At 48.7% G+C, this 12,502-nt stretch overlaps 2 protein-coding genes across 2 annotated transcripts, besides 4 other annotated features; one reads left to right on the top strand and one right to left on the bottom strand.

Moving 5' to 3' along the window:
• Positions 1–368: 368 nt before the first annotated feature.
• On the top strand, positions 369–758 carry FPSE_05399 (uncharacterized protein; the record flags this gene model as incomplete). The annotated part of the gene is made up of 2 exons (XM_009258517.1): positions 369–509; positions 582–758. The coding sequence occupies 2 exons, from the start codon at positions 369–371 to the stop codon at positions 756–758; spliced, it is 318 nt and encodes a 105-aa protein (XP_009256792.1).
• A 1,883-nt stretch (positions 759–2,641) lies between these two features.
• Positions 2,642–2,671: a microsatellite.
• A 105-nt stretch (positions 2,672–2,776) lies between these two features.
• FPSE_05400 (uncharacterized protein) lies at positions 2,777–3,040 on the bottom strand (the record flags this gene model as incomplete). The annotated part of the gene is made up of 2 exons (XM_009258518.1): positions 2,777–2,918; positions 2,979–3,040. 2 exons carry the CDS (start codon positions 3,038–3,040, stop codon positions 2,777–2,779), a joined length of 204 nt encoding a protein of 67 aa, XP_009256793.1.
• A 5,261-nt stretch (positions 3,041–8,301) lies between these two features.
• Positions 8,302–8,336: a microsatellite.
• Positions 8,337–9,465: 1,129 nt separating this feature from the next.
• Positions 9,466–9,485: a microsatellite.
• A 2,161-nt stretch (positions 9,486–11,646) lies between these two features.
• Positions 11,647–11,672: a microsatellite.
• Positions 11,673–12,502: the final 830 nt, after the last annotated feature.

Below are 12,502 nucleotides of genomic sequence, written 5' to 3'. Positions count from 1 at the left end.
TAAAAAGTGCAATTGAGAAAGGTTCAGGCACTAGTGGGGACACTGTATCGACTCATGATGAGCAGTTGCGCATCTCTAGACGCATGAGGGAAGCCCTCCTGAAAGCGTCGGCTGTGGGGGGTATGCCAAAGGTTCGATAGTACATATCTCGGATACAAGACGCCAAATGCTAACCAGGTCATAAGACAATAAATGCTTTGTTGTCTTTGAAGTCGGCAACACCAGATGAACTCCTCGATGAAGCAGGAACTGGAACTGACTTAGCATCACCCAGACACAAGGACATATATGACACTCAACCAGCCCAGGTGCTTCAACGAGGACAAAGCTTCTTCGAAAACATATATGGCAAGATATCGAGGCGTATAATGGGCCAACTGGAGCGATCAGGCGCACCAGACTTGGGTCTACTGGCAAGGTTGACATATGGATACGTGCTCAGTAACACTGATGTACTTACACCAGTCGAAACCTCATTCGTCCTTATTGCCAGCCTTATTCCACAGGATGTGAGTAAAGTTTCGCCCAAAGTGCTTGGCTGCATGCAAATCAACTTTTGATATTGACGTATACGTTCCAAGGTCAATCCTCAACTCAAAGGACATTTGCGAGGTGCACTTAATGGAGGCGCTAGTGAGGATGAAGTAAGGGCCGTCAGAGACGTAGTTATTAAGATTTGCGAAGCTTCTGGCATGAAAAAATTGCAAGATAATGCCATTGGGGGATGGGGTTGGAGGAGTGAGGTTGCAAACGTATAATTGGTTCTGGGCCTACCCTAGACTGACAGACAATATCTGCAACTTACTACATACCAACAGACTTACCATTGCCCATGGCCAAACCAATACATTTCATACATAAAAAAAGCCCGTCGGGTATAATGATAATGAGCACGACTACAAGCACCATATCTCACCAAACGCCATTCTGCCCTGCCTGCTCCGAGCGCTGCAAGCTTGACACCTCAAGATCCAGTAGTTAGTGCCTCCGCCTTCTACTTCGAGTCGCTTTTATGCGACTAATAAAACTCCGCAAGCTAAAATATCGTTTCATGTCCAAACGGCGTCTAGTCTTCGCTCTGTTCGGCTTCTTGAACTCCTTAGCGACACCACTGTTCGTCTTGGCGGACAGAGAGGGGAAGCGAGGTTGAATTGCGGAAAGGATTCCGCGTTTAGGCGAGCGTAGTATCACAGAGAGCGAAAGCCAAGTCCCAATCCGTTGTCACGCGCCAGAAGCAAGGGTTACAAGCCGCCTGGGCCCCTAAAGAATGGCTTGTCTTGCGAACCAGGGCCAAGGGTCGAGCAGAGAGACAGAAACCTACCGGGGTGTTGTATCCGTGGCCCCGGAGGGTGCATGGTTGAAAACGCCAGTGCCAATGCCGCTCTACTACCCGCAGGTTTCGAAGCAATCGAGGCCACCCAGGACCTGGTTTGGGCACGCCACAGTTTACTGATCTGCTACTGCTCCAATCTGGTTCGTCGTGATATGCATCACAGATCAATACCAAAGGTCCAAAGGAGCTTCCCGTGGCCAAAAGGTAAAATCCTACAACCTTTCCCCTAGCCTGGGGCTTAATCACCTGAGACATTGTCCGCTCTAGAGTCCAGACGTTGTAACGGCGTCTAGGGCATAGTATATTGTGCTCGCCACGTCAGAGTGATTGAAAGACCGAGATAAGGTAAGCCCATAGCATGTTCCGAGTTAAATCAAAATTCAACGACCACCCCGCGAGACGAGGAGCAAGCGCGAGACCCCAGCCTGGTGTATAGTATGTATTATGTTAGCCTCCGCTCGATAGTTCTCACGATGGATACTCGTCTCGTTCCTCAAGCAAGCGAGGGCCTCCTAGACAAACTCTCCGTTGTCCATGTACAGCATTGTTGTCCGCAGACCCCATTTTCAATGTAGATCTGATTGCGCGGAAAGGCCCTGATCGATAGACGGAACAGAGCCGTAGACTAACCCATGTCAATCAGATCAGAACAAGGCTCCCCTTGCGTCATGTCGAAACTGGATAGGCAGACTGGTCGGAATTGACTCGTCTTGTGGTGAGAGAGAAAGCCTAGCCGTGGGGTTCATGTCTAATACCGGTACTTGATGGACAACTCAACCAGTGTGTAGCGCGTCAATGAGGGCTTGGGTTACATTTGTTGCTTTTCTGGGTTGATTTAACGCCAGTATTGCTCTGGATCTAGCAACCACACCCTCTCCTGCAGAGACCATTCTGGGTCGCACAGGGCGAGATTGGTGATCTGGCAAGCAAAAAAGGCAACTGGAACACCCACAACTGGAGAAACAGAAGATGCGATTCGACCGGGGAGAGTTTGAAGAGGTCGCATTCAAGTTGAATTGCAGGAAAGGCTAGGATAGACTTGTATGTATGCGTGAATAGTAGTAGGTACTATGCTCTGAGCCAAACATAGAATCTCGACATGCAGCAACAATCTCGGATGCATGACACTCCGAGGCAGGCAGTCACACACATATTGGTTTGTCTCTTGTTTGGGTCGGCTTGTACAACCAATTGCTGGGAACGGCCGACTTTTGCAAGCTCCAGGGTCAGAGTAACGTCAATCAATCTCATGATGAATGGAATATGGAGACACTGAATCCTCCCGAAAGTCGTCGGAAGTCGTCACGACAGGGCACGACAGGGCAGGGCAGGGCAGGGGTCTGTCGGGCAGCTTGTTTCTTCTCTTTGCTTTTTATTTATCCCACTTTGCTCCCAGGCCAGGCCACTCACTCTAGTCTCTACCCTGTCAGTGTCAATCACGACTCACACACGTGGCCACGATCCTCGAGGGCCGCAAGCCGCAAAGAGGGGCCGATGAGTCTCAATCAAGCCTGTTGATGCGACTTTTTGAACAGGGGGGCGGCTCCGAGGCGGCAAGGCGCGCATCAATCCGTTGTGTCGGGTCCTATCACTCAATTGAGTTCAAGGTTGCTATCAACATCACTTACTGTATGTAGTTACATACAGTATTTGGACCTCTTGTCCATACATCATGTGAATCGCCAGGAACGTATCGGAACTGTCCATGATGCGACATGAAGACAGGTCTGGTGCCCATCAAGGAACTTCCCAGCATAGGGGTGCACTGGGAATCTTATGAATGTTGCAATCAGATAGAGTTTCCGGTTCCCAGCTACTGTTCCATGTACCTAACACTCGCGCTGTAAATGTATGGTACTGGAGCCAAAATGGAGGCATTGTAGTAGTAACTGGTGCTGTGCCAATTTGACGCTCAATCGATATATCACAATTATGCTGTACAACTGTAACTTAAAGGTATTGCTTCGCACAGTATGTTCGTTGAACCGAATAGTCGGATCGTTGATTCAAAAGACTGCATCAATAGCTCGTCTAGCTCAATAAGCCAGTCCGACAGTCTGGATCGTGGCTGAATGGTGCCCAGGCCGCCAGCGTCAAGTGCCGTCCTCAAAGTCTAATGTGCAGACATCGATGAGTGGAGGGCGATGCGCAATAGACTTCTATCAAATAAGTTAATCTTATTTTCCCGGGCCTAAATACCAGGTTAGACAGCAATGTCCCTGTTGAATCTGGACTGCACTCTGAAGAGAATTTCAGCGTCAATGGCGGCTCTTGGCAATTCTCTGGACGTCGTAGACACTGTGACTACACGTCTTCCTTTTAATATTCCCGCGTTCTAGGCCGCGATCGAGTTATTAACGGGTAGTTAGCAGACTTTAGTTTGTTCGTTAGACTGGTGGCGCTCGCTCACTCGTGTAAGGCTACCATAGTTGGAACTGGACTACCGCAATCTCTTGAGTCTACAAGGCTGCCCCTTGAGTGAAAACCGCCCAGGCCACTGCTAGTCTACCGGTCAAGGAGGAGAAGCTTGAACAGTTCAAGCTCCGGCTGTGTGTGTGTGTGTGTGTTTGTTTGTTTCAACGGACACTAACCCCCCTCCCCCCACAGATTATACAGACTAGCAGAGTTTACTCTCGCATTGTCGTCGTCACGAAGGATGATTTTCTGTGCCAAAAGAGGGGTTTATCGCCAGAGACCGGAAGGCTGGGCTCTGAGGGGACTCCTGCTGTCCGCATGTATCTCAATGGAGTTCCTGTTGGGAGACGAGACGGTTTCCAGGACAATACAGGGGGGGTGAAGAAACCATCCTAGCTAATCTCGATGATCATGATGGACCTTGGAATTCCTATAATAACAATTGCTCCATGACGTTGTGGACGATTCATCATCAAATCTCGGAAGACTGGTGATCTGTGATGCGTTACCATGATATGATGATGAGGGTGGATATGTATGTGATACCATGGACCACTATGGGCGCCGATTAAACGCCATGAAGATCCATAGATCCAGTGTACCAGGGTGATTTATGTGTGATCGACAGAGCACGGCCTAGATTCCTGGCCTGTAGAGTACGGTAGCCTTGTTGGCCCGAGGGCTACAGTCAACCTGTTCAGTTAGAGCGTCGGAGGGCCTGATGTCTCCGAGATCAAGCATTGATCGGCACCAATGTCCTTGGCTCAAGGGTTTGTTTGTACGACATTGTGGGCTCTTGTGAGAACCAAGGAAATTTATCACATAGAGTATTTCGTAAGTGAGGACTTGTTGATTGATGGAAACTCCTTCAAACCGTATTAGCCAAATAGACAAGGATTGAAGCACTGCTGAGACTCAACTTTACAATACGAGCAATGCGAGAGATAGATGACGAGGTACTTCGTACATGAATATTGCATTACAAAGATTGGAGAGGAAAGGATCAACGTTCGATGCTGCCGCTAAAACAGATGCTGGTGTATGTATTCGAACTGGGTCACTCGTGTAAGCACCGCGAGGGCAATGTTCAGGGTTGAAACGCATATGGTAACTTGACTGGATAGGTGGGCATGCATCCAAAAACCCAATATCCCGAAAAGTAATGTCCGATGTTGAGATTACTGTATTCGTACACTATCGTAGCATTTTGATAAGTGTTGTAGAAGTTGGCTGTCCGGTATGAGTTAAGCAACCAATAACCAGGCCGGGCCATATTTGGTGTTGTGATGCACGCAATCAAGTCAAGCTCGACTCCAAGTGGAGGACTCGTGACAAACGGAGTCACCAAAAAAGGGCACAGCGGAGCGCAGAGCACGGAAATGGCGGCGGAACGACAGTGAGATTTGGTGGTTTATTCGTATCGGTCAAGCCGAGAGAGCTTGGCAACTCTATCGACTTGCTAACATGACAAGAGCTAATTAGGGACTAGCAAAAGACCAGGGGTCAACGGTCAGAGAACAGACTCAGAGAGCTTGGGTCGGCCGACCGCTGGAATGTGCGTCGGGTACCCATGTGGACAAGCGTAGCTCCGCACTGAGGGTTTGATTCAGAACAGACAGTCAGGACCAAGGAAGGGAGCTCCATAGGCAACTAGCTAGCTAGCATCATCACCATCCATGAATTATCGACACCTCACGCTTTTTTTTGCTTTTTGCTCTCCTCATCTTGACTTTGCAAGCGCTGTTTTGCGTTTTCACTCCGCAACTCTGAAAACACATACATGCCGGCCGCCATTTCGATCTGACACAAGGCACTTGTTTTGGTAAGAAACTCCGGTTTTGTTGTAGCTGAGGAATGTGGACTGGCCGTGTAGAGTAGAGAGATCCGAGAAGGAACTAGATGAACAAATCACCGTACTGGCTGACGAGATATGATTGATGCATTCGTCAAGCAACACGGGTTTGAAGTTATCGTCATTGTCATCATCATTGCAATGGGTGGTGAGAAGCGGCCTCGGCCATCCCATGCTTGTAGGCGGTGATGGCGGTGATGCTACTATGAATGGTCACGGCCTCGCGAGACACAGGCAGGGCAGAGCCATACAGAGGTAGCATCACGAAAGGCTACGGGTGCATTCGCGGTCGTTGCCAATCTGGGCGTCTCGAGGCAGGAATTGTATGGATGCATGTCAAGGCAAGGTAGTAAGAGGGTGGGTTAGATAGAGTGCGGCTTGGCATCTGGGATTTAGAGTCAGAAACTCTTGAGGTGGCCGTCGGTTTGAGTCTTGCATTCTACAGGGGAGCCCTCTGGACCTCTGGACCTCTGGTCCTCAGTCAGACTGCAAGGAGAGTTCCATCTCTGACGGGGACGCAGATCGTACAGCAGGCACTGTCCTTGTTGGGTGCCTGTGCTCAGCCCTACGCGCCAGCCTGGTCCCAGAGATTGAAGGAGCTCGGCTTTTAGTGCTGCCACCTTGCTTATTCTTAGCGTCATCACCTTAGCCACACCCTCCCTTGTTTTGATCCATGGTAGCGTAGCGTTGCCGGCGGGGCTTCCCGCCAGAGAGGAACACACCCCACTAGGGATGGACAGCCGTGAAACCAGTACTTTGTGTATATTATTTGTGTAGAAAATGTCACCAATCGCAGTAAAGGCAAGGGCAATGCCAACGATCAAGGAATGACTGTGCTGTGTCGCATGTTTGCATCGTATGTCTTTTTTTTCTTTTTTTGTTGTTGTTGTAGCAATTGGAGTTTGATAGCTCGATTCGGGTTATGCATAGATATAAGTCTGTATGTGTAATAGCTGGGTAGTATCTGTGCGTTTCGTAGGTACATACACTGTGTACTGTTTGTTGTATTGCGTTTGCGTTTGCCGAGTCGATGTAGTCCGTAGCGCTGTAATCTCGCTCTACTACGGCATGAATAAAAGGCGAACCGGACTTTGGTAGTCTGTCTTCAATAAAATAAATTCTCCTTTCTCAACTGCCGGCATTCAAATGGCGCCACTCCGTACCGTTTCGTATGGAAGGTGCAGTCTTTGATGGCCTAGAACCGCCAGGGTATAGCATGATTGAACCGATGCATGCGAGTATCTGACAAGACTGTAAAGTGATAAAGTAGAGGGCAAATTGCTGGGGAAAAGAAAGAAAAACATGTGGACGGTCTCGAACGTCGAATGATTAATGTATGGTTAATTAACGCCAAGGCGGATCTGCTGGTGGTGGTGGTGCTTGGTGATTCACGGCGATGTGATGGGCGATGGGTGATGGGTGACGGTGGTAGGCAACTTGCTCCATAATCAAGGGTCTTCTCCACTCTGACACAAGCCTTCTTCCAATTGAAGCAGGGGTCAGGAGGTGGCAGCTGCCCTGACTGAACGGGAATAGCCGCTCCCTGTGACTGGCTGTCTCCTTCCCGAAAGCGAGTGAACAAGCGTCGTCTAGATGGACAAATGAAGAGTGCGGAAAGGCGCGAGCGGAATTCGCGCCTATCTGGCAACACAAGTGGCCCATCCGTCGTTTTCTCCTTCCTTCTTGTGCCTACCCACAGTCAAACAAAAAGAAAAAGAGCACGAACCACCTGCCATTCAACGGCACGACTCAGACCTCAGATATCCGAAGCCGTGCAGAACAAAACAGTCTGAGATATCAAACAGCATTGTTATCAGAGCGGCCGCCGCTGCACGGTCTCCAGACAAGGCGAAATGAATCAAATACAGGGTCCTCGTCTACTGCGGAGTGGATGAATTCGTTAATTTGTGGCTGGCTGCGACAGTCTGAGGTTGTCATGGTATTGAATCCAGCATAGCTCAATTAGTCTACTGCACCTACTTGTGCCGTCTTACTGCCTTGCCTTACTCACTGTACAACTCAACCAGTGCTTGACGAAAGGTTACTCTCGTATGCATCGACAAACCATTGGCAGTTTACCCGTCACATGTCGACACTATCGATAAACTTGGCTCTGGTCATCAACTCTAAAAGTATGCGATGCTAACTGTTAGTCTACATGCTAGGGCAGAGAGGGACTCGATAGGGCTGAGTACTCAACCATCCAACCCAATGCCACGTCGTGATGGCTGTGTGCATTAATGTACGGAGACAAATCGTACTATAGGTTTAATGCATATATATAGGCACATAGAGCTGCGCATAACCGATACGGCAAACGCTCAGTGGGTAGCCGCCGTCATTGGTTCTCATTTAGGTAGCGGTAAAGGAAACCCTGCCAGGGTCTCATTCGGGAACCCCTCGCCTACATGTGAGTGGCCGATTGGAGTGCCGGATTGCTGGAATACAACACAGCACAGCATATACAGTAGGCACGGTAATGTTACTCGGTTTTGGCCGATGCAGGCTGACGACGGGTTATCCAGTCAGCCACTGAACCGGCCAGTGGGAAATGATTCACTTCAAGGATAAGGACTGAGGGAGGGAGGGGCGGATGACATGACATCGCTGGAGCATCCATCTTTCAATGGGATCAAGAAAAACAAAGTAAAATACGATACGTAACAAGAGTAAATTGCCGTCTTGTCCGGGCTCAGGGTGCAGGGCTAGAGCTGGAGCTAGGGTTAGAGCTAGAGCAAGAGCGGAGCGGAATGGAATAAAATAAGATAAAACAAAATGGGACAAGACCTTACTCTGTAGGATCCGCTGCATCGGATTATCATTCATGTTTACTTTTCGTGGTCCACTCATTTTACCCCTGTCAATACTTATCAACATCTTCCACTCCTCTGTTACGTACCTGCCTCCAAGGCATGAACATGTTCCAAGAGGTTGGTCCTTGACGCCAACAATAATAGATGCCCGATTCTTTGCTTCTTTCTTCTTTTAAAAATCGGGCGTTGTTCTGGAGCTTCATATTTTGCTTCTTTGTCTCGTCTATAGGATCTCTGTTATGCATCTGTGATCGTTCCGGCGTGCTGGGTAGGCCTGGGCTAATCAACCGTGCCACATCAAAGCAAGGGTCGAGGATAATATACTAGTGTCAGAATTCAACGGGAAGGATGACAAGGTGTGCGTGTTACTACGGAGAGTGCTCACTGAAAGTCATATTATGTTCCAAACTCGAGTCCATGTTCGATATCTGTAATTTCCAGGATGGCCGCAATGTTCCCAAGAAGAAAAAAGCGGATTCTCATTAACACGAGATTCGTTGGTAAGCGGGAAAGCAAGCATATCTTATGCTTAATGTAATACAACGTAACAGCAGGTCTGTGATGACGGCACAACTTAGTCCGGACCTCGTCTGGATAACAGTCATATCATATTGCATCAAGTATCTTATCTACTTCAGTCGATGAAGAATGCCTAGCCTAGGCCTGATGAGGGAGCACATATGCAGGCTGATCAGCAGACTTGAAGAAGCCCTATCTCGTTACTAAAGTTTATTACGATTATATTCTCCGACCTGGCTCTTTCATGGTGCATTGTAGTGGTTGCATCAAGAATCTTTAACCTGGTGGCATTGTACGTAGTAGGGTAGGGGTAGCGGATATGTTGCACAGCCATGCCGCTTCTTTTTTTAAACCCCCGCCCACATGATTTCTTGACAAGCCTCCGTGCAGGAGGTTTGTTTGATACACAGCATCCAATGAAAGGTGCATACCCGTCGATGATGGCTTAATGGCTTTGCCTTGGCAGCCCACTCATTGCTAACGCTGGGCTAAGACGGTTGCGTCTCGTCTCCGAGAACCAACACGCAACGCAGTGAACTGAACTGAACTGAACCATGACTCCAAATAAACCAAACGCAGGAACTCGGCGCTACACAGCATGCGGTGGCAGCACTGGAGTTCGGGGGAGACAGCGCCTGTATGTGTTCGAATTGGTGAGATGAGACATCCGTCACTCACCGTTGCACGCCGCCCGGACATGGCGTTCGGGTCAAGGGCAGATCAGATCACAATCTCAGACCCAGACCTCAAACGGTTCAAGCCCCGGCGCCACGAGGGACCAAGTCCTCATTTGAAGCACAGAGTTTGTCTGTCAGAACTGCCGTCCACTAATTTGCGGACGCAGAGACAGAAGCATCGATATCTTAGACACACGATTCCTGCTTCTAAAGAACGTTAACGCGGACAGGGTTTTTTTACTACCTGGCTAAGCCCTACGAATGGTGGATGCATATCTCGAGGACTCGACCTTTTTCTTTAGTTCATTTCAATGAGCATGGCACCAAGACACAGCCCTTATTACCGTAATACTTTGTTCTTATTCACGAACTTGACACTGACTAAGAAAGGCTCAGACGAGAAAGGAAACGCCATCAAATAAGAAGAGAACCAGTAGAATGATGACACTGGGTCATTAGAATGCTGAGATGAAGCAGTTTCGGCAGGTGGTAAATTAGCGATGACATGGCGTTTTTCGGGTCATGTAAGATCATGGAGTATTTTCGTTGATAATTTCCCTCGTGGATACCGTTCTCTGACACGACTCCACCCAGAAGATGATGGTTGATCGAATCAAACTCTATCAGAATTGTATAATTTCTGGCATTTGCGTTTGCATGTGTGTAAACGCGTAAACATGTACATTCCGGCTCGGCACTGGTAGGGCGCGCAACCGTCTTGCGTCGCGTCAACTTGAGCCGACGCCATGTGGAGGTGTTTAACCCATTATCGGTGTTGAGTCTGTTTGTTTGTCACTGACGGTTTCGTTCCGCAAAGCTTCTACATACAGTCTCAATTGAGATGGTGAGATGGAGATTATGGAGACGGACCACTCGGTTCGGGGGATGAAACACTTTGCCGATGGTTCACACATTTGATTAATCAACTGCTGGTTGATCATGACGGGCATCTGGGAGTCGAGTTGCCAAGCGAAACTTGCAGGGGACCTCCCCTACGAGGAAAGTTGACAGGCATGTCAAGTTGCAGCGAGAAACTCGAAGAGGAAACTCCTGACATCAGTGATCTTCCGCAGTTCAGACACGAGTGACCAGATTGGGCATAGCCAAGACGATGTGAGATTCTTGGGACGCCTTCCCCGGGAGATGCAACGTGCGAGCCAACGACAAGGGCGCAGCGACCACGTCGGGAAACGTTTCGACAGGGGGAGAGAGAGTGAGGAAAAAGAAGCAGGGGAAAGGAGAGGGATCCATTCAGTCAGGGTCGTCGCTCAGTGAAGAAAGATAGAGTAAACAGTGAAGATGCAGTAAAGTTACAGGGGGTAAAGGGGAAGCCCGAAGACGGACTGCGCCCCCAGTGCTCGGCCCCGATCGAACCATCTCGTAACCGAAGCACAGGATTGGTTGTTTGAATCGGAAACCCTCTGAAGGTGCTCTGTACTCTAGGTGGGTTAGCAGATGGTTATCGGGCAACCCAACCATGAGAGGAAAGGAACCAAAAGGAGAGGCACAGCACAACAAGACCTATGGATGGGTGCATCTATTTTATGCACATTGTGCCATTCCATTAGTAGTGCATCGAGTTATTGATAAAAATATCTACCAATGGTCCCCCACCACCCTTACTCTTTACTCTATCTTGTTTCGAGAAAAGGCTTGTCTCGCGGCTCCAGAGAATTGCAGACGCGGGACGTAAGTTTACTGCACTGCATTGCCTTGCTACATAGTACATAGACTTGTGCAGCTCATATGTTCATGGGGGCTATAAATGAAAGGAATGCTGCGCATGTGATGCCTACTCCCTACTGGTGATCAACAACCAACAGCACAGGATATCATCCCGCCCGGCCGGCATGCAAGATCGCCCAACTCTGGGACATGTCGCGAATAACATATATAATCAACTTGTTATTAATGATTGACAACGCAAGGAAAGGATTTGCATGCACTCATTAGACAATTAATATGCCACCCTGGTATATCTTGACGCTCACCGACAGCCTGGTCCATGTCTGGTCAACTATCAACTGCACCGATAATCACCATCACCACCACCACCACCACCATGACTATAACACAGTGCTATACTGTATCAAATTGACCAAGGGGTTCGTTCCATTGATGGAGGGATCGACAAAGCAATACATAATAAAAATAAAAATGAAGCGGATCGCAGGTGATTGACGATGGTTGCCGTTCGTATACAACCACCCAACCAAGCTTGTCAACTGAGTTTGTACTATCGTACCGTACCGTATCTAGCATCGAGTTTATTTTAGTTTTGTATTTCCCCTCACATCTGCAGCTTGCCGGACTATAGATCGAGCTATCAAGAACAATGGATGGGATGTGCTTTACCACGAATAGCAACTCAGTGACATTGATCTCCATGTCTAAACACAGGCCGCGAAGGGCACCAGTTAACCGCTAGATGAATAGACTGCACACAGAGTTGTGACGTGGGACGGGGAGAGACCCCTGGAGTATCGACTATGGACAGTCAAGAATACATTCAACAAGTATAGCTACTTTGTCATAATCGCCCTGTCTCGACATTGCTCCTATTTACCCTTGCAACCGCCCCGTCAAGATGCTAGATATAGACCCTGACTCTGTGGAGAGGCTTTTATGTCTGTATAGGTACTTGCACTACTCGTGGTAGATCTCACACACCTCTGTTGTAACCTCCGCCTTTTGATATGAAAGACAGGACAAAAGACAAAGAGAGGCATATCGCGAAGCCTCGATTAGCAGGAGTCGACCCGTCTTAACGGTACAGTGCTACATACACTACAGTACAATGCGATACCGATACCAATACTGACACAATGTTCCGGACCATTTGCTCAGAACAAGTGAGTCCTCTCCGTGATAGAAGGCGGGAGGCAATGCGCCT

Source organism: Fusarium pseudograminearum, chromosome 1 (genome assembly GCF_000303195.2).
Source record: "Fusarium pseudograminearum CS3096 chromosome 1, whole genome shotgun sequence".
In the NCBI taxonomy this organism is placed as follows: Eukaryota; Fungi; Ascomycota; class Sordariomycetes; order Hypocreales; family Nectriaceae; genus Fusarium; species Fusarium pseudograminearum.
Note: the sequence above shows the minus strand (reverse complement) of the source record. Positions and strands in the feature narration are given on the sequence as shown.